This window comes from Myxocyprinus asiaticus, chromosome 15 (genome assembly GCF_019703515.2).
Source record: "Myxocyprinus asiaticus isolate MX2 ecotype Aquarium Trade chromosome 15, UBuf_Myxa_2, whole genome shotgun sequence".
In the NCBI taxonomy this organism is placed as follows: domain Eukaryota; kingdom Metazoa; phylum Chordata; class Actinopteri; order Cypriniformes; family Catostomidae; genus Myxocyprinus; species Myxocyprinus asiaticus.
The window spans coordinates 32,830,199-32,852,084 of NC_059358.1; the positions used below are offsets into that span (position 1 = coordinate 32,830,199).

The window sequence follows — 21,886 nt, forward strand, 5'->3', positions numbered from 1 at the left end:
TTGGATTAAATTGCATTGGGTTCCTCGTTTCTTCATCATCGTCTTCATCATTGTCTTTGCCAGCCCATCGTTACATAGACAGGGTGTCTGTGTATATTTGGGGCTTAGCCTAAACCTTTGTGGATATGTATGGGGCCATCCTTTGATGAAATATCGGAATATAATACACTTTATAATAAAAGTTTAAATGTTACATCTGTGAGATATCATTTATATAGTAAATCTCTAAAACACTATTTTGTCCCTTTCACCTTTCCGTAGTTAAATGCTCATTGTATACATTTGATAGTTTTATAGCCTATTATTGATTTGTTCGGAGATAGCAGGCTGTAAATAGGCTGAAATGGTTGCTTATGAGGAAAAATAGTTTCTAATTTTGCCAAAGTTTGCTAGGCATTATGGTGACTTAAGAAGTTTGGCAAAAACGCAAACATCCTGGCTTGTGACTTAAATTGAGCAAATTCCTGAAGCACCTCTGCATACTGTATTACCCTTTTATTAGGGTTTTATATCTAAATATTTGGTACTTACTGCATCTGGATGGACCAACTCTACACAGTTTCACTTATCTCACCAAGACAAGGCATTTAGTCATGGGAGCTCCTCTTGCATGCATGCACATACACAGCATCCGCAAACTAGACAGCGTGAAGGTACTGAATTGTTAGTATTTGCTGTTATCGATACTGTAGAAAGACTGGTCTCATTAATTTATACATATATTACTTAATTTTTGAATATATTTATATTTCAGATTGAACTAGTAACAAAGCACTGGTACTTTTGAAATCACTACATGATGATAAAAACATTTGGGGCTCTACAGAAAACAATCATGGCTTAAGTCCTGGTAACCCAGCCCTAAAATAGGAAAGACAAGAATGATTTTATGATGCAGGCAAAAAGTCACCCTAAGTAGACCTATCGAAAAAGAAAGAACAACTTTCTAGTATCAAGAAGACCTCTGTCATGAACATCACTCTTCAGCATATCTGCAACCACACATGTCATGCTCTCCAGTTCTTAAAAGAACACACCACTGCAGTCAATCAAGACAACAGAGATGTTCACAATGAAAACTACAGGTCAGACAAACAGAATTATCTTTACATCAACACAAGTCATCAGAGTCACCAGCAAGGTCTCAGAAAAGTGCAAAGAAAAGTAATAGGTGAACTACAGATGCATGGAAAGGTGAAATATGGATTGAATACGGGGTTTCACATCTATAGTAGTGTTACACACAGAATTTTATATGAATTTCATATGAATCATGGGTGGGAATCAGCAGGGACCTAGAAATACATTATTTTATTGATATCTAGGTCCCGATACAATAATATTGATTCTTTATATTTAGTGTGTGTTTATTTAAAACTGATATACATTGCTATATTTTACTCTCTTGTTTCTCTTTCATCTGCACTGGACTTCTGTGCTTTGCACAGTTATTCTTAGTTCATTCTGAGTTTGATGTTTTTGATGACCTAATGCTACAGTATGTTACGACTTCTCACATGATACTCTTTTCCACAAACTTTTTTATGTGAAAACTGTAACAAAAAATATTGATTCTTGTGAGAATATCAATACAGTTTTGTGAGGTAAAATACTGCAATCATTTGAAATATTGAGCTATTCAAACTATCGCAATGTTTTCCCCACCCTTAAGTGAACTACTATCATAATTTCTCTCCTACAGCAGAAATAAATGCTCATACAAATGCTCAATATCATTTAGCTCGATAGGAAAAGAAAAGAGTGGAATTGTGAGAAGGAAATAATGAAGTGGTTAACATGCTCAACTCTCTAACACATAATTTGAGCCATACTTTCTCAAGCCTTACTCGTCTGACCTCACCCATCATCACTCATGTTTTCCACCAGCAAGAGAGGAAGGAAGAAAGAGTTCATTATTCTAAGAGCACATAGAACTGAGACTCTAATGCTGCCTGTCAACAGCCCAATGCCGTTTGCATGAAATGTCATATATTTCATGTGAATTCGGGGTTTGAGCAGCAGGAAGACAGCACAGAAACGGGGGGCGTGCAGGCTACAGTTACCTCCACCCTTCACTAGCATCAACAGCCCAGTATTTAAAACAGCTCAGACAGGAAGTATAACACCCGATCAACCCACAGCTTACAGCAGTGCGTAATGGTTCTTGCAGCAACAATAAGTGAGCGAATGTCCCCTCGTTGCTCAAAGTCTCTAGGAAATGGAAACTTGGTGAAAACGTTTTCAGTGAATCTCTGCCAGATATGTGAAATCAAAAGTGATTGTATTCACTGCTGAAAATATAATGACTCAGACATTTGGAGGACAAGATCAGAAAACATGATTGATACCCATTTGCGAATGGACTCGATGAAATTAGATAAAAGCAAATAATCTTGTGAGGACTCGGTTAACGGCCTTTAAGATGACATGGTGTAGGAGTGAAAACAGCATAGCTGCTCTGCACAACCACAAGGGAAAATCTCACATAGATTATTTATTCTCCTTCAGGCATTGAGCACAGTATGATGTAATTGTATTTACCACCACTACAGGCAGTGACTGGATTCACTGCAAAAACATGTGAAGGGCTCTTGTTGGTTAACTTTTGATGATGGGTGCCATGAATCAGGATGGTTAGGTTCTTGTCTTCATGCCAACACCATCTTTAGACCCGTTTCAACATCATTATCTCCTTCCCTCCTCAGATTTATCCCGTTCTGTGCCTCTGTTTACATCTGCACCTCCTCCAGGTATGGGAGAAGTGGATTTACTGCAAGGAGGGTTGAAGTCATATTTTACCAAATAAAAAAATAGACAAAAATACACTTTTCTTGTGCTTCATAAAACAGCAAACATGAAAAATCTAATTTAAAGCTGAAGTGTGTAATGTTTTGTGTTAAAATACTTTCTCCTATCCCAGCTTAATATGCAGGGCAAAATATTAGTAAACCATTCGTATGTCGGTTCCCGTGAGAAGTGTAAACGTTAAGTACGATAAGTACATCTACATGAAAATCAGACAAAAAGAAAAATGTAAAAGACTGTGTGCTTAACGTCTTCATTGATGGTGTGAACTACAATCCTGTGAAGCACTGCGAATGATGCAATCGAATTAAAATCAATGGAAAAAAGAAACTATTTATTTGAAGATGTTGTGTTAAAATTAGAAACAGTATGTTTAGGATAGCCGTCTCGATTGCGTCATTCACAGCGTGTCATGCGAGAGAGCGGTAGCTGCAGAGCTTGTTAGGCTGGCTTTGTTTGTCACGATTCTCTGATTGGTGGAGCATTTCTCCTCAGGATCATGAGTAATATAGTTCTTCACCAGTAATTCTGCTATAAAACACAATTTCTAAGAGCTCAATTTCTCTGAACTCAAGATAAGTTGGTCTTTAAAGGTTTATAACTTATAGTTACAAATTTTTTTGGGATTTTGGGATGGGATTTTTACTTCCAGAACACGACTGTTATGCTATATTGTGGTCGGATTAACGTGTAAACATGCTGGAAGAAGCCGATCTACAATTGCATTAACTAGGTCTGTTAGTCCGACTTAAAATTGGACGATATTAGTTGGACTACATGATGAAAACGCTTTAATCGGAAGCCAATCACCTTGCATCTCTATCTTTATGTAACATTTAAATTGCTCAGTTTCACAGACAAGCCAGTTTCATTGCAGTGTGCAGCAAGAGTTTTTCAATGAAACCAACCTCCACCCCAGCACCATTTGTCTAGATCTGCTACATGGGGATAGTTTGTGATGTCTAATTGTGCAGCAGCATGTTCATACATGCTCGACGCAATATGTCTTGCATTTTGTCTAATTGTGCAGCAGCAGCATGTTCACATGCTTAACTTAGAATGTCTGTCAATGTTCTAGCAGTAGCAAGTCTCAGTACTTGCTCTGCAGCAGCGTATTAAATCTAGTCGACCAAGGCCAATATCCTTTCAATATGCCATACCCACATTATCATGCTAAATCTTTCTGAGAGTTGTCGTGACTAGAATATTGTTAACATAACATATTAAAAAGACAAAATTAATATAGAAGTACTGTCTGAGGCACAATCAAAATATACTTATGTTTCTTTGAGCATTCCGACCAGCCTGAAACAGCAACATTGGCTCAACCTTTGGTCTGAGTTTGGGGTGAGACTATCTGCTTGATTCTGTGTTTGGGAAACCTGTTTGAAAACAATGATCATTTTTTTTCTAATTGTTATTTTTTATTAAATAAAATAATTACACGAGTTTGGTGATGGTAGGGGAGCAGAAATTACACACTTCAGCACTAACTGTCACAGAATGTGTATGTGGAAATATGCATACTTGTTTCCACTCTGGGTGATGAGTCTCTTGCAGGTCTCCATCTGCACATCCAGTCCTCTCTTCATACTGCACATCTCCATGTACTCATGCAAGTGTCGGTTCATGTCCGACTTTGCTGTGGCCAACTCCAACTATAGAGAAACAGACTGCATCAAACGGGGCTGATGGGACACAGCTTTAAACCTTTTATATTTTATTTGCATTTATTTACTTAGAAAACACTTTTAAACCCTGCATCTTGCTAATCAAGAAATGACTAGTACAGTAGTCTTTATGTGTAAAATATATTAAACAGGGCTGTATGAATAGGATAATGCACAGTCAGTCATTATTGAAAATAAACCTCAACAGGGTGAACAAGGCTGTGCAAAAAAATAACAAACCATTATGAGGACTGGGTTTCATGTCACAGCTCATAATATACTGCATATTTTAGCACAGCTGGAACACTGTATTGAGCAATGAGTATCAAGGACCAGAATTTTCCACTTTATAATTAGTGATAATGACTGGCTGACTGTACATTATCCTGCTTATTACACAGCTACTAACCAAATATTGATTTGAGCTGAAATTACTTTATTATGTAAGAAGAAAGCGATACAAGAGACATAAAACTAACTAAAGACATTGACAGCCTGGGACAATGGTCAATTCTACAGTTTTACAGTCATTATGCAACAATATTTGATCACAGAATGCCACAGTTGACCAATCAGAATCAAGTTTTCCATGAAAGCTGTGAAATAATAATCTGATAATACATGAATGTAAAGTAAAATACTGGTTAATGTAAAAAAAACTGAGATCCATTCATCGGTACATAAATCATCTCACCTCTATCTGGTCTATAGTCTCCTGATATTCCTTCTCCCTGGACTTAAATAGACACTCAGTGTCCTTAATCACCTTCTCCAAACACTCTTCCTGCTCAGACAGACAGAGAGAGAGAGAGAGAGAGAGAGAGAGAGAGAGAGAGAGAGAGAGAGAGAGAACATACATTTTCTTAGTGCTAAAGCATAAGCACTCAGTAGCAGATGAGATTTTACCAGAGGGAAAATAAAACACTAGATTAATGACCCCGCTGATGGAAAACTCTAAACACTTTGAATCCTTGACACTTGAACACTTTGAGCTTTCCATGAAACGCAACACACTTCCAGCCAACATCGCATTAACTAATGTCAGTAATGTTTATTATCGAACTGCCCCTCAGCAAGAGTAGCCTGACCTAAATCTGTGTATGTCTGCATGTGTCTTATGCCCAAAACTCATGACTCAACATGACTGGATGAACATTAGCATGCTATACTCATCTGGATAACCTCTATCACACTCAGAGCGAGCATGTGAACATGAGATTCAGCCTATATCACATTTTATAATGTTGCTACTGTGTCTTAAAAATTCGGCACTCATGGTGCGAGATGCTAAAAAAAGGCCCAACCATTAAAAAACAGCACATAAGGACACAGGAAATAAAGTCCTATGTGAATGTGACACACTTGCTTGCAAAATGAATTGGTGTGGACTATAGGCAAGTGACAGGTTTATGTTTAATGATATGGAGATATAATACAACCAATATATTGATATTTGAATTATTAATATTGTCTATTCAATTATTAAATAGCCTTCCACAATGATGTAATGTTTTTGAAATATGTTAATTTAGCCAGTTTTCTCAGCAAATATTGCAATTTACAATTAATTATGATTAATTTGATGAATCAGCATATCATGCAATTAATTAAATTAAAACATTTAATTAAGTGTTTACAATCTTGGGGATTCAAAAAAGAATAAAAGTCGTTCAACTCAAACTCAAAGCTCTTAGTCTGTGTTCATCATCCACAATGCTAAACACAGGCTTCACCTTCAAAACACTACAACAACACAACAAGTACACCCTCTGCCCAGTGTAAACAATAACAACAACAACTATTGTTAAGATTGCTTTTAAAGCACTGTTTAATCTTGAAAACAGTATTTAGGAACAACAGGTTGCAAGAGAGTGTGTGTACGATAAAAAGACAAGAGATACTGCACTTTGTGGATATTTTCAGAAGCAGAAAAAGTCAGAAAAAGGACATGAACAGAGCTAGACATTAACGTTTTGGCTAACCAGACACTGTGGCTTGTGGTTTTCACTTGACACGAGCCACTTGGCATTTTCACAAGCCAAAATCCCCACAAAAAAATGACATTCCCTTTATGATGACGGTGCAGTAAGTCTGATAATCAATGTAATGTGTTATTTTTTCACATTTTATCACATTGACTTAATTTGATTATTTCAGATCCTTTTTGTAAACAAAATTTTTCTAGAAAATGCTACCAAATTGGGGCATGGAAGGGGCAGTGCCAACTATATTGGACCAGACAGCAAACCCACAATTCAAGAATAGTTATTAATTTCACATGCTCTTTGCAATCATAAAAGTGGTCATTTACATATGGTATGTCTATATGGAAGTCTTAATAGAAATTGTTTGTGAAATGCTAAATTATGAGCAGTTTTAATGCTAGAAACTTGGCTAACGTTGTGGTCGGATCTCAGAGAGAAAAAAAAAATGATGACGTGTAGGATATTGCCTCTTCAATTAATTATTAATGGTGAAGTTTCCATGTATACAAAAACGTGTTTATTGGATAAGGAAGTAGTAAGCAATATGTCTAATGTCTATACAAGAACATCTTTTCACCCACAAATATCAACCAAACATAAACCATGTGATTTAAAATCAGATGGAGGAAACCATCACTCTAGTAAACTTAAAACTCAATGACCAAGAATGCAATGTACGTACCTCGCCCTGATTGGTGTCGGCTGTTAAAGTGGATCCTGGGAAATCCTCCCACAGCAGCAGCGTCTCCTCTGTCTCTTCCCAAGCAAGAGAATCACAGTCATCCTCAAACTCACATTCACGCCTGATAAACACACATACACATGTCAAGTCATTATGTTAGTACGAATATTCACAGTGTATTTTTAATGATTTTGCTCCCAATATAAAATTAAGCACAATTGAAAATGGTTTTGATGCACTTTTTATTTGCCCTTTAAATTTCCTAAAAAGTTTGTCATAAGCCTAGTTTTACAGTTCACAACTCTCAAGTATGAGAGCATTAAGAAAGATGTTTTAATAGAGCCTCTAATTTAAACATCAGTAGCAAAAAAAAACTAAAAGGTAATTTAATACATTTAAGTTGATTTAAACAATTAAGAGTTAAGTTTTGATTAATTTTTGTAAATCAGTTCACACTGGTCATTCTACCGAATGTATTCAAAACAATGAGCACTTTTACATGCACACCAATATGCTGATTACTCTCTAAAATCAGCTTATTTAAAAACCTGACAAAACAAGAAATCTGTGTTTCCATGACATTTGAAATAATCATGTTATTCTCAGATTTTTACATCAAACCGCGAAGAGGCATGTGCTCAACATGTGCGCACATTGGAGGAGCCAGTGAGAATGCAGTTAAGGTGTTTACATGCCACACGAAATCGGCTTAATGGGCAAAAATCTACCCATATCGACCGGTTCATTATTACACCGTTTATGACCTTACGCCAATGCAACCTGCATGTAAACGTGCTCAAGACCTCAACAATTTGTTTCATCAATATGCACGTTTGCATGCACTTAAGAAGACAGTTTATTGCAGGGTTTTTGCAGAAAGTGGCATTCTGAAACGTCACGTAAACTAGAACGCTGGTTTCCAACTTTGGAATATCTGGAAATAAAAGATAGCAAAAGAGAATAAAATACTGAAGTCTTCCCCTGTTATTTACACAAGAGTCACTTGGAAATTACATTGAGGGCTCTTTTATCACAGTAACTCACTTTCTCGCAATAAGCCACTATCTGGTGTCTATGTAAACGTAGTCAATCAAATATGTTCACAGAAGTCGTGCATTTTTCATATATTTAACTGCTAAGTTTGTTACAACAGTATGTTCATATATCATGTGACTCCAGCCAGGTCTCCTAAGCAGTCAAATTGTCCCGGTTGCTAGGGAGGGTAGAGTCACGTGGGGTAACCTCCTCGTGGTCGCGATTAGGGGTTCTCGCTCTCAATGGGGTGCGTGGTGAGTTATGTGTGGATCGCGGAGAGTAGCAAGAGCCTCCACATGCTGGGAGTCTCCATGGTTTCATGCACAGCGAGCCACGTGATAAGATGCGCGGATTGGCGGTCTCAGAAGCGGAGGCAACTGAGACTTGTCCTCCACCACCCGGATTGAGGTGAGTAACCGCGCCATCACGAGGACCTAGTAAGCAGTGCGAATTGGGCATTCCAAATTGGGAGAAAAGGGGACAAAAAAATAATAAAAAATAAAAAGCAACAGTATGTACCATTATTGGTGCATATAAATTATTGTGATTAAATTATTCTTCCTTGTGTTCATTTTGTTAAAAAAAAAAAAAAGTGGGAACATGCCTTGATTATGATTAACTAGATTTTTAGTTCTTGAATTATACTTTTTTTGGGGATTTTTCATCTTTTTTAAAAGGAAAGTTGAGGAGACAGGAAACACCAGGGGAAAGTAGGGGAAAGGGATAGGACCTCGAATCAGGACTGGAACTTGGGTACCCACAAGGCTACGGCCCCAACTACATTAAACTACCTTGAATCTCTGATTGAAAACAATAACCCTTTAAACCATTTCAAAGCAAATACATACATCCATACATTTATTATTTTACCCAGTCCTAGTCTAAAAATAGGGTGGAAAAGAACAGCAAAGATGCAGTTCACAGTTTGGAACCACAGCTCTGACCAAATATTGCACTGCTTATGAAAGTGCTCACAGTTGAGTTAACATCCTCTGCATCTCTTCATTGATCTGCTGGGTTGAAGGGGTGCACACGTCCTCCTCTCTCGCACCACCTCCATCACTCTCAGAGGTGCTGACTGGCTCATCTGTCTCACTGCCATTGACAGGCTGAGATGCTTTTTTACGGGCACGAGAGGTGATGGTATTCTGAGGACTGGGAACCTGAAACAGAAAGAGAGGAAAGGTAATACCATTGAACTTAATTTAAAGGAGTAGTTCACCCAACAATGAAAATTCTGTCATCATTTACTCACCCTCAGGTTATTCCAAACCTGTATTAGAGCTTAACAAGGATGGCCAGGGGGACAATGTGAGGGCGTTTTGGGCAGTTGACAAAACTGTTGTGCCAGTGCTGCGCTGTCACTACTTCTTATTGTTGTTCAGCATGTACAGTTCATGGTTTTTATGCCTTGCAAACGTAGCATTTAAAAAAAATAAAAAATTCTTCTCCCCAATTCCCAATGCACTCTATGCCCTTGTGGTGGCATAGTGACTCACCTAAATCCGGGTGGGACCGTCAACCCACGCATCTTATCATGTGGCTTGTTGAGCACATTACCGCGTAGACATAGCGTGTGTGGAGGCTTCACGCCATCCACTGTGGCATCCACACACAAATCACCATGCGCCTCACCAAGAGCGAACCACATTATAGCAATATTATAAGGAGGTTACCCCATGTGACTCTACCCTCCCTAGCAACCAGGCCAATTTGGTTGCTTAGGAGGCCTGGCTGGAGTCACTCAGCACACTGTGGGATTTGAACTCATGAACTCCAGGGGTGGTAGTCAGAGACTTTACTCACTGAGCTATCCAGGCCCTCAAGCATTTGGTTTTCTAGGATATACTGATCAAAACTGTTCCAAATTCTGCTGATTTCACCAAGGTAAAGTTATTTAGTTGACTGACACAGATTGTTAGAATGGCTTGATAAGAATAAACTCGATAAGTAGTTTGTGAAGAAAAAATCTGATGTTGGCTTGAGAGAGCCATGCCTGAAAGTTTAAATAGTTTTGAAGTTTGATTGGTTATCTATTGGTTGGTTATACAGACATTATAGAGACAAACAGCCAGTTACCTAGCTAGATAATCAGACAAACCATCAGATACATAGATGGAGAGAGAGAGAAATAGTGAGAGCAACTTAAAGGTAAATGTTCCGGGTTCAATACAAGTTAAGATCAATTGACTGCATTTGTGGCATTATATTGATGACCACAAAAAATAATTTAGACTCGTTCCTCCTTTTCTTTAAAAAAAGCAAAAATAGAGGTTACATTGAGGCACTTACAATGGAAGTGAATGGGTTTAAAGGCAGAAATATGAAGCTTATTTTATAAAAGCACTTACATTCATTCTTTTGTGTATAGTTTGAGCTGTAAAGTAAATCGTAACTTTTTCAGCCGTTTTAGGGTTTTCGGCATTACATCATCATGGCAACAAAGTTGTCAAATTGGATATGACGACTGTGTCTCGTTTTGTGTGCTTCGCATTTGTCGGCCGCTTATGTCACAGAGTCTCATTTCAGAAAAACAAGTAGGATACTCTGAATGCAGCCTTCGAATGCAAACTTCTTTCACAGGAATTCAGAGGATGTAAGAGGTATATCCTTCATTGGCACTCATAACACACAAAAATCTTTGCTTCAACGGAAACGTACACTATTTCTCTAAAAAATTACGTCGATTTATCCGAAATATGATGTTCAAATGCAAGTAATGTTAATTCCCATCTTGAAGTACCTCAGTAGACGGGAGTGAAATATACAGTATATATTATTTTCAATATAAATATAAAAATGCAGCCGCAAAATACATTTTCTTTTCTCTCTACATCGGTATAACTCTCCTAAAGTTGACCTCAGATGGTCCCTTCTCACACAGAGCACTTGTGCAGGTTGAGAGCGATGCGTGCTGTCGTAGCAACCATGATTTGTTGTGTTTCCGTTTGTCCTACGAAGGTTGTCTCGTTTAAACAAAGCTAATTCGAAGTTGAGGACACTCGCTATACAGCTGCCTACAAAGTCCTACTTAACAAAAATGTTCTTAGTTAGCAATTTGATCACACTAAAATCATGTTAACACACTGTTTAAGTGCTGAGGCTTTACTTTTGTGTGCCTTACTGTAACCCAGATTTTTGTTGTTGTTTTTTTAAAAAGAGAGGGACGAGTAGAGATTAAGTTTTTAAGTAATCAACATAATGCCACAAATGCTGCCAGCTGAGCTTAACTTGTATTGAACATATTGAACAAACCTTTCGAAATATTCCAAATAAATTGCTCTCTCTCTCTCTCTCTCTCTCTCTCTCTGTGTGTGTGTCTCTCTCTCTCTATTCCTTGTCTGGTTTACTTTTTATTTAGATTTTTTGGTTTTTTGACAGTTTTAATAGGCCCATTTGAACATTCCATCAATGTAAATCTATGGGATTTTCTAATTCTTGATAGTCCACTCTATGAAAACTGTTATTTGGATCAGTTAGAAAAGTCATAGCAACCCTTGTCAAAAATGGTCTGAAGGTCTGTGCTGAGTTAGGTGGATGTTGCTTGAAAGCTCTAGCAGGAGTTACAACTGATAATTTTGTCTTGGTTAAGGGAATTTGGAAAAACCTCAAACCGTGTCTGTAGACTTGTTGTAACTTTCAAATTTTTCAAAGAAAACTAAACCTTTAATGAAAAATATAAATGTTTTTCTTTTTGACACATATACAAATGTTGGCAAGGCAAGAAAAAAATGTAACAACTGACTCGACCAGGTCAGCAGAAAATGTCTTATTTTGAAGACCTATATCTGATTTTCTTTCTTCCATTGAACACAAAAGGAGAAGTTCAGCAGAATGCTGACATCTCCGTTTGTGGTCTACAGAAGAAAGAAAATCATTGGAACAACATGAGGGTGAGAAAATATTGACAAAATTAAACTTTAAGGTGAACCATCCCTTTAATTGTTTTCTTGGACCAAATATAGTGCTAGACCAAAAAATATGAAGAGGTTGAACCGCTCCCTTGTCCACACCATGCAATACAGATCAGTTCTCAGAGCCACTAGTGAGATACCAGTGCACGCATCAGCAGAAAAAACACTGCAGCTGAATCAGAGAGTGAACCAGATACACAGAGAGGCTCTTTACACATATGAATTGCAAGCGTGCAAGATTACAGGATAAACGACTTCCACATAACATATCAAACCAGCTTATAGGGGTTAAACATGTAGCATATAATATTTAAGGCATAATCTAAATATGAAAGGGAGTTCAGGTGTTGAGTTGATGCCATAACATGTCCAAGGTTTTTTCTTTTTTTTTTTTTTTTTATCAACATCATCATTTCAGTTTAAAATAGATATGATATACTAAGGAAATGGTACTTTAGATGCCGTCACAGGTCAAATTAAAATTTCTACCATTTTAATCACACGTTGCCTTCAATTTGTCCTTTTTATATCAACTACCCAGATGTCTATGTGTGAGTGAATACCTTAAAGATCTTGATCGGATCTTCACAGTTTCTTTGTTGGGCAACGTCACACAGGCGAGCTGTGATATCAATGCGTCTGCAGATGTCCATGTCCACCTTCATGGCTTTCTCCTGGATTTTACTGTCCAACTCTGACAGGTTCTGTATGTGAACAGATTTGTGTGGATATTTTGTGTCATTTGTAGCAATAGTAATTAGATTACTGATAGTCTCTTCCTGTTAATAACATAAGTCAATTCCTATAAAGCCTTCTTTTTAGTATTGATTACAATGGCTCTCATAACAGTTTCATATGTAGCCTACTAATGTGAAAATGAAACCGCAGTGATGCTCAATTAGGCAAACTGCGATGTTTGTATCATTCTTTGGACAAACAGCTAGCAGCAAATGTGTGTACTAATACTCATTTACAAAAACAAGCTATTTTTAGCTCTTTGAACTCTGTGATAAATCATTTCTGGAAAGAATATTTCCACGTTTAAAACGTTTAAAACAGTGACATTCTTCAATGAAGCACTTTCAAAAGCTTCAAATAAACAAAGTGCAAATTATGGAAAGGTGGAGGTGGGCAATTCTAACGGTATGCTGAGCATGTGTGTGTTTGCATGTGAGCATTTATGTGAACATTCATAGCATTTCTTCAGAAAATGTTATAATTGTGGTGGTGCTCTCAAAAATGAGTCTAGCTACTAGGAATGCACATTACAGTTTTCTTCAGAAACAAACCCCTGACTTTGTGTTGATTTAAACACTACATGAGCGATGCAATTAAATCAAATGGCTGCTGCACTATAAATAAATAAACAGCTTAGAGCAGCATGAGTTTCCATGTTAGTCCAGGCTGGTTTATGCTGGTTAGTGCTACTCCGATGCTGGTCAACCAATGTGGTCCTGATGATTCAGTTGACAATCTGTGGTTAAAGAACTCATTAAAGCAAAATTTTAATTTTGTAGTTTTAGTCCAAGCCTGTTAGCTGTGAGGTCATGTATATGCTTGTGTACTCCTAAAAGTTGACAAAATGAACTTTTAGCACATAAGGTGGACAACAGACAAATGCTGATGACTCATCTTACACTCATGGGCATGTCAAAATTTGTATCTAATAAAATTCTGTCTAGAATTAGAATGTCCCTCCCCCTTCCCATACCAACTCCCTCTGACTAGCAATAACAAGTAGCAAATCATGTCTCACAACTGTAACGTAAATTAAAGGCTATTGTCTTAAAAAAAGGGCACTTTGATATGCCCCGTCCCAACTTTTTGTTTCAATAGGAAATGTGTCACAGGGAAGAATACTGCGCTTGTCAAGCCATTTCATGGGGACTTTATCAACTGAATCAGTTGAATCATGGAACAAAATATAACATCCTGGTGATCAGCTATTCTGTCTTTATTAAAGGTGTATTGTATATTAAGGTGTTGCATTGTATTTGCTAAATGTGCGGTCCAGTATATCTGGAGCATATTTACAGGAGGTTTGTCTGAGTGTTTTGCCTCTCACACTCACATTACTCATGAGTCCTTTAAAGAGCACGAGTTCGGCTTTCAGCTGTTGCACCTTGAGGGCCAACTCATCCTGACATACCTCGCTCTCCTGGAGGTCCTATACATTGAAACGTATATCCAAAAACATTCTTGTTAGTACACAATTATCTGGCCATACAGAGAAACACATTTCATACTTCCTACAACCCAGGTAAACCTAACTCATAGTGTCCAATAGTCTTACAGTTCACCTACTTAGCCACAATGAGCAAAAAGTTACATTATTAAAACTTTGAATTTTTTTTTTTAACTAAACCTCTCCTTAAACACAAATAAAGATGCATTTTTTTGACAAGCTTAAGAACCATACCATTTTGAACACAAGGGATAGTCATCTTACACATTATGTCCTGGGATAAAATAATTCAAATAGGAATAAACAATGAAACAAAAGAGCTCAGTGGTTGAAGCTAAGACTGAATGCCAGATTTCAGAGATTAAAGTAATGCAGTGAATAACAGAGCACTTTTCAAATAAACAATAACTGCCAACATCAAACATTACAGCAGCTTACTAATGTAGAAAAGCTGCAATTTTGCCTTTAAATGCCTCAACACTAAGAATTTTGACTTTTGAAGACTTTTGAAGCTAAATACTCATGTACTTACTGTAGCTTTAATATGATTTAGTCAAAGTAAAAATTGATCCCAAAGGTGCAACAAAAGCCCCAAGCCTGCTGATTGACAAAAAAGGGTCAGGACTCAGGATAAGTTGTAATTAACATCTTAGATGCACAATTAACATCTACAAACAGCACATCAGTTTAAAGAAAGGACCTTCTCTTTTCTTTTAACTGATGTGCTGTTTGTAGATGGCTTTAAAAGGTGTCTCTCACCTCCTGTAGATCACTGACTCTCTGCTCCAAGTCCATTCTGATGGCGTATTCATCTTCCCATCTGAGAGCAGAAAACCAGAAAAAACATAAGAACCAAACTCAGAGCATGTGTGCCAACAACAGTATGAATTTTAACTGTTGTTTATTTGACTAGGTAAAGATTTGAATAAATCATGCCTTAAGAAAATGACGTTTTAAAGGGATAGTTCACCCAAAAATGAAAATTCTCTCATCATTTTTCACCCTCATGTCATCCCAGATGTGAATGACTTTCTTTCTTCTGCAGAACACAAATGAAGATTTTTAGAAGAAAATCTCAGCTCTGTAGGTCCAAACAATGCAAGTGAATAGAAAAAGCACATAAAGGCAGCACAGAAGTAATTCATAAGACCCCAGTGGTTAGATCTATATTTTGTGATATATATTAAGTGACATGATAAGTGTGGGTGAGAAACAGATCAATATTTAAGTCATTTTTTACTATAAATTCTTCTCCCTTTCCAGTAGGTGGCGATATGCACAAAGAATGTAAGTCGCCAAAAATCAAAAGAAGAATATGAAAGTGAAAATGGAGATTTATAGTAAAGAAAGGACTTAAAAATGTATCTGTTTCTCAACCACACTTATCATATCGCTTCTGAATAAATGTATTTAATCACTGGCATCATATGGATTACTTTTATGCTGCCTTTATATGCTTTTTGGAGCTTCGAAGTTTTGGTCACTATTCACTTGCACTGTATGGACCTACAGCACTGAGATACTCTTCTAAAAATCTTCTTTTGTGTTCTGCTGAAGAAAGAAAGTCATGCACATCTGAGATGGCAATAATTATGGTCATAATTATTTTTTTGGTGAACTATCCCTTTTTAAGTGACTTTTTTTAAGCATTAGAATAAAAAAAATGAAAAAATAAAATAACCATTGACCTGGTGATATTAGCCCAAGTTAGTTTATCCCACCACAGAGGTCTTGACATTGCTGACTTATCCAACAATTAAAATAATACAATAATGTTATAATTTGTACATAAATAAAATTAATTGATATTCAATTCACTGTGGTAAAGTGACTAATTTTAATACTAAAAAAACATACTACTTAGTGTAATCTTAACACATGATTTGCCCTCCAAATAAAAAAACGTAACCTTCCATAAAATTTACACCACATTTTTGTAAAAGGGTTGCAAAACTCGCAAAACTCATATAAAATGAATACAATATAAAACAACATATAATATTTAATTTGACCTCCTGCAGTGGACAAACAATATTTCCTGGAGATCAAGATCGCCTTGACCATTTGTAAAATAAAAATTGTCATATTTGACAAAAACTAGCAGTAAAGTGCAGCTGAAAAGTGTTTATGTAATCTTCAGTTGTAATTTATTTTTATTTTTATTTTTTTCTGTGACTGTGCTAGCTCAACTTAAGTGCAATGACTGCATACTTTCAGTCCTTTAAATGATCCATCTGTTCAGTCAGGGCTAATTTATTGTGTAGTTGTTCAACAGTAATATTGTCCAGTGCAGTAGTACAGTGAAATGAGGTGGAACAGAACAAGCCCTGTTCATGTAAGAGCTGTTTAACATTCAGAGCACTGCAGCAGCCTCTACATTTATTAAACATCCTCACTGGACTGTAAGGTTGGTCTGAGGCTATGCATTACTGCCAATTCAAGGTGCAAACATATAGTTACTGAGGGGAGTGACAGATAATAAGAGGGAGGGGAGGAGAAATGGTGGAGAGAGAGAGAGTCAGAGAGATGCTTCTTCTCTGCAGACTGAGTCCTTGTGTATGTACTGCAATGCAGAAACAACACAGATCACTGCATGCTGCTTGATGTTCTGGTTCAGATGGAGTGGTTGAGAGAGAGAGAGAGAGAGAGAGAGACTTGCATGAGTCTAAATAAGACTAATGACACAAATACCATGCGTTAAAGAGTTAGAAAGATCCAATAAATGGTACTTTCCATGAATAGAATACAAAACAGGACCTGAAACTCTGAAAGGGGTATTTTGTCCTTTTTCAATAAATGGTCAGTAAAAGGAGGTGCTTAACCTTCAGCAAACGTCGATTGTCAACCTCAGGAGGTCAAACCAAATATTATGTGTGCTGATATATTTCTATTCATTTTTCAATGCAATTTTTGCAATCCTGTTACCCAAATTTGGGACATGTCTACATACTGCTTAAAATACTTTGTGATTGTATTATTTTCTGGCAATAAATATTAAACAAACATAACAATTAAATAGACCAAATGTATTTAATTAAAAAAAGGCTTGAATGTTTTGTAGCCTAAATTATGCTATTACTCGGTAAGGCCAAGCAAGTTTTAGACCAAATGATAGTGTATCGTTATCGATGAGCTTATATTTCCTAAAAATTCCAGAAAAATATTCTTTTGATAATAACAATAAGTATAACAAGGTGTAACAAGGTTGCATGCTGAGCTTGACTAATCAACATATTTGTTAAATTTTTGCAATACAGTGAGAATTAAAATGTGGGTAAAATTAGGAGTTTTGACGTTATCGGACAATTTGAATTGTTGGATACAGTTAAACAGGTCAAGACCTCTGAAGTGGGAGAGGTCTGGAGGGATACAGAGATTTGATGTGTTGAAAACCAGCTACTGTACTTCTCATGCTAGCTACATTTTATAGACAATAGTTTATCTATCCAATAGTTCTCATAACAAATGTAATGGAATTTGTCCCTCTAATGCCATGAAAAAAGTAATGGGACACCAAAGTGTAACATACTCATGGAATGTACCAGATAGATCAAAACAGACTTTCTAGGATGATTGCCACAGATACCAAAAGCCTGCTTACTAAATTAGCAAGCCAGAAAAGAAATAGAAATGAAGAACAGAAAGCCATGAGAAGAGGTGAAACCAGAGTAAATGGCAAAGCAGCCAGAGAGAAAGATGCTGAACACGCAAAAACATCTGCTATGAAGACCAAGAGTGAAAATGAATTTTCTGCTTTTCAAAAGTGTCTTCACCTGTCCTGATGAGTCAACACACATACAGTAATGAGTTTGCGTGCTGACTGTCCGTTCAGCCCTAAATGAAGCTGCAATCCATGACTGACAACAGGTGGAATGTGGCGCTCTGGCTGCTGCAGGTCTGGACATAAACAGCCGTTGGCTTTTCCTGATGGTTTGAATACCTCTGCTTATGAGAACACTGAGCCATTATGAACAGAACTTCTGTATTTCCATTTAGACACATTGGATAAGCCTGTAAGAACGCCGGTAAAGGTGTTTACATAAAACACAAAATCGGCATAATGGACAAAAATGTACCTGTGTCAATCAGTTAATTCTTATGCTGCTAATGACCTTACACCAATAAAGGAACACCTTTGAATGCGTTTACATGACCACACATGTTGTCGGCTTATTAAGCATAAAACGGTGTAAGAAAGTGCATGTAAACGTGCTCACTGTGAATTCGCTTGATATATTTCCCTTTGAAACAGGGCGTTTGCAACATGATCACACAGGAAGTCGGCATGTTGTTTCCGAGAGTTCCAGTACACTAGGATCGGCCACATAATGCAGACTCACTGACGAGCTTTGATATGCTACTTGCTATATGTGATGTTCTTAATCTAAAGAACATTTGATTGGACAAAAAATATTTGTCATGTAGGATGGTCATAAAATTTTTTGTCCATTTCTCGGAAGACAACGTTTTAAACATATCTATCTGCTAATAGTGAATTTTGTCTAAATTTAGGAGTACACTAACATACAGACAACCTGAAAGCTAAAAAACATGGACTAAAAGCCTCAAAACTTAAATTTTAGTAGTGCATTTACCTCCACCTATGATGAACACAGAGTTTTACTAATGTAGGAGAAAATTTGTCACATTAAAATCTTGTCTTAGATAACGAGTTTCTGTGACCCTCCATTTAATAATCTCAGGGAATATTTAGTCACACGTGATGCTAATAACCTCAGTAGCCTTGAGAAATAAAGATCATGTCTACTTCATGTCTCTGCACATGACTGCCAGCAAATGATAAATGCACATGTGCTCCATTTCATCATACAAACGTTGCAAGTCAAAACTCGTTTTCTCTTAACAGGTTCCAGCCACAGGATCACTAATATTTTGTTGTTGTCATTAAGACTTAGTTTAAGGCACTAAAAAAAAAAAAATAAATAAACCAATTCATATTAGCAGCCACAGTTTTGATTAATGCCTGAATTAAAGCAAGATAATGTAGCTGCTGAGCATTCAATTCAATCACAAATGCAGCCTACTCTGCATTACAAAAGTGTTTATCTGTGACTAAAGCACAGTTCCATTATGGAAGAAAGATTAAGCTTTCCTCTCAGCACCAGGAAATGGACAGCGTATTAGAACATGCTGAAATAATCCAGTGTGCAGGTGTCATATCCTCCTGAGACCCAGCAATAAGTAAGGCTTTGGCATTTATTAATTTTTTTAACATTATTATAGTGTTTGTTGCAAAAAGCAAAATATTACAAAGATATATAATTTTTTTAAATAGAATATTTATATTATTATTTCAAGTATTAAACAGATGTATACAGATATATTTGTAATACTTTAAAACAATATAAATATTTTATTATAAACAATAACAATAATAATAATAATTTTATTGTATTATGATGTTAATATTTGAATTATATTATAATTTTATTATTTTTATAATCACATCCTGTCAGTATTACAAAATAATTTATCTCATTACCTTGGCCACACCCCCAAAAATTTGGTATCATAGAAAAGTCCTGAATGTCCTCTTTAAGATACACCATAAATGCCACTGACTTAAAAACAGTGACATGCAATGTCTCAGAAATATTAACAAAAACGTATAACACTAGACTGGGCAAAAATTATTTGCTGGATTTCATGAATATATTCAAAGTGATTTGGCTGTGATTTTTCATTATAAATTCCATCATCGCTCCCATTAAACAGAAAGGTTGGGGGCTTTGCAGAAAAGGCCTGAAATAAGTGCCCAACACTGAACCTTTCTTATAAACAAACATTTTAGCCTGTCAAAAATACAACACATATAATATTCTCCATATTCACCTTCGCTTGTACTCATCCCTCTCCCTTTTGATTTTAGCCAGGACGTTATAAAGTGCTCTGATCTCTGGGGTGATGGTATCTATCTGGACGCCCACTCCATCCGGGTGGACCCATGAAACTCCTGGACTGGTGACCCGAGTCTCTGACCCGCTTCCCAGTTTACAGGTGTGGTTGAAGGACCAGATAGTGCCTGGGAGGAACCGTGGAGGAGGGTTAAGCGATGTCCCGGTGCCAACACTGCTGACGTGAGGAGTATTATTGGAGTTGTTGGTGTTGGCCGAAGCGGGTTCGGTGGTGGGTGTAGAGAGACTAACTGTGATGGTTGGATTTCTGTTGGAGTTTGGGTCTATTCTGCTCTCATCATCAGCTTTACTGGTCTCAAGTTTGAGGACAGTTGTAAGAGGAGGCATAAACAAACTAGTGGGTCGTTTGGCAGAGTTGTTGGTGTTTTGGAAGGGTAGAGACCCAGGCCAGACAGCAATAGGCCCGATAAACCCAGTCTGGACCCCAATGTCTTTGGTCTTTCCATCCTCCACGCATCCACCCGCATTATTGCTGCCTAAAGCCTGCTGCAGCTGTAACTCCAATATCTTATTGCGTCTCTCCAGTTCATGCACTTTGGCCAGAAAGCATCGGAACCGCAGATTGAGGGTCTTCAGGACACTGATGTTGGAGCCCAGGTCGTTTCTCAATGCCATGGCTGTAGGAGGAGGAGGTTGGGACCAGTGGAGTGATGGGTTGAAATGCAGGTAAGGCAGCCCAGTCTGGGACGATGCTGGAAGGTCAAGTACGGTTTGGGGGACGCCAGCTGGGCCCAGTCCGAGTCCGGATTGCTCTCCAAGGAAAAAAGCGGATGGGTCAGGAGCTCCGAGGACGGCAGCCTCGGGGAGTAAGCCGGAGGGTGAATCGGGATGGCCGAGTCCTCCTGCGTTCTGATGCTGCTGGTACTGCTGATAATTGTGATAATGATGGTGATGATGGTGATGGAGAGGAGAATTCATGCTACGGTACGGGAAACTGAAGCGCTGCAGATCGGGCATGAACACCAGCTTTACCTGACTCTCTAAACACTAAACGGCTTGATTTCAAAAGTTAATGATTGTCGCCGTCACAATGATGTAATGACGTAATGTCCACGTTTAACCAGTTAAAGCCTTATATAACTAGTTAAGGGTATTACTGATTGCGCATGAATGCCGAGTAAGAAGGATGAATAAACGCTGATGGAGATCTTCACTGCAGCAACACGGATAAAGAGCAAAATATGAACACATTTTGGATTTAAAATGGATAATAAAATCAAGCAAAGCACTATTCTAACAAACTAATTAAACTGAAATGACTAATCTAAACAGAAATACGTTTAAAATAGGTCCAAACGCACGTATTGCTGCATCCCAACCTGTAACCCGAATACACGTGAGCGCGTCTCTCTGCAGGGCTTCAGCACGCGCACTAGCGTAATATCAGCAGTAGTCTGGGCTTGAAACTGCTTAACTTCAATATTCCGCTGCTGTAATATGGTGTTTATTAGATGACATTGTACAAATGTCCTGTTGTATATAAGCCATCACTGTTCCACAGCAAACAATAGCGCCTTTTGTCTTTTTCCTCCTTGTGGGTTTGTGTCTGAGGAGAGGTACTTACGGTAAACAAAAATTACGTCATGCATCATAAAAACAAAGCAAATCTGACATCACAGATCTGCAACAAATAACCCTTTTACTTGATTGGGGTTCATCAGTGTAAACGTGCAA

At 37.4% G+C, this 21,886-nt stretch overlaps 1 protein-coding gene across 1 annotated transcript; it reads right to left on the reverse strand.

Annotated features, from left to right (window-relative positions):
• Nucleotides 1-1,166: 1,166 nt before the first annotated feature.
• Nucleotides 1,167-21,536, reverse strand: LOC127452806 (non-homologous end joining factor IFFO1-like). The gene is made up of 9 exons (XM_051718535.1): nucleotides 20,130-21,536; nucleotides 15,036-15,096; nucleotides 14,163-14,258; nucleotides 12,655-12,795; nucleotides 9,153-9,340; nucleotides 7,143-7,263; nucleotides 5,170-5,259; nucleotides 4,333-4,463; nucleotides 1,167-2,770 (listed from the first exon to the last, which is right to left on the reverse strand). Exons 1-9 carry the CDS (start codon nucleotides 21,167-21,169, stop codon nucleotides 2,686-2,688), a joined length of 1,953 nt encoding a protein of 650 aa, XP_051574495.1. The 5' UTR covers nucleotides 21,170-21,536; the 3' UTR covers nucleotides 1,167-2,685.
• Nucleotides 21,537-21,886: the final 350 nt, after the last annotated feature.

Excerpts from the sequence above, each read along its gene's own strand:
- LOC127452806 (XM_051718535.1), bottom strand. The coding sequence starts at position 21,169 with ATGCCCGATCTGCAGCGCTTCAGTTTCCCGTACCGTAGCATGAATTCT. Across the intron at positions 14,259-15,035 it reads GAGTCAGTGATCTACAGGAG|GACCTCCAGGAGAGCGAGGT; the intron begins GTGAGAGACACC and ends TTCAATGTATAG. Across the intron at positions 7,264-9,152 it reads CAGAGGATGTTAACTCAACT|GCGTGAATGTGAGTTTGAGG; the intron begins GTGAGCACTTTC and ends TGTGTTTATCAG.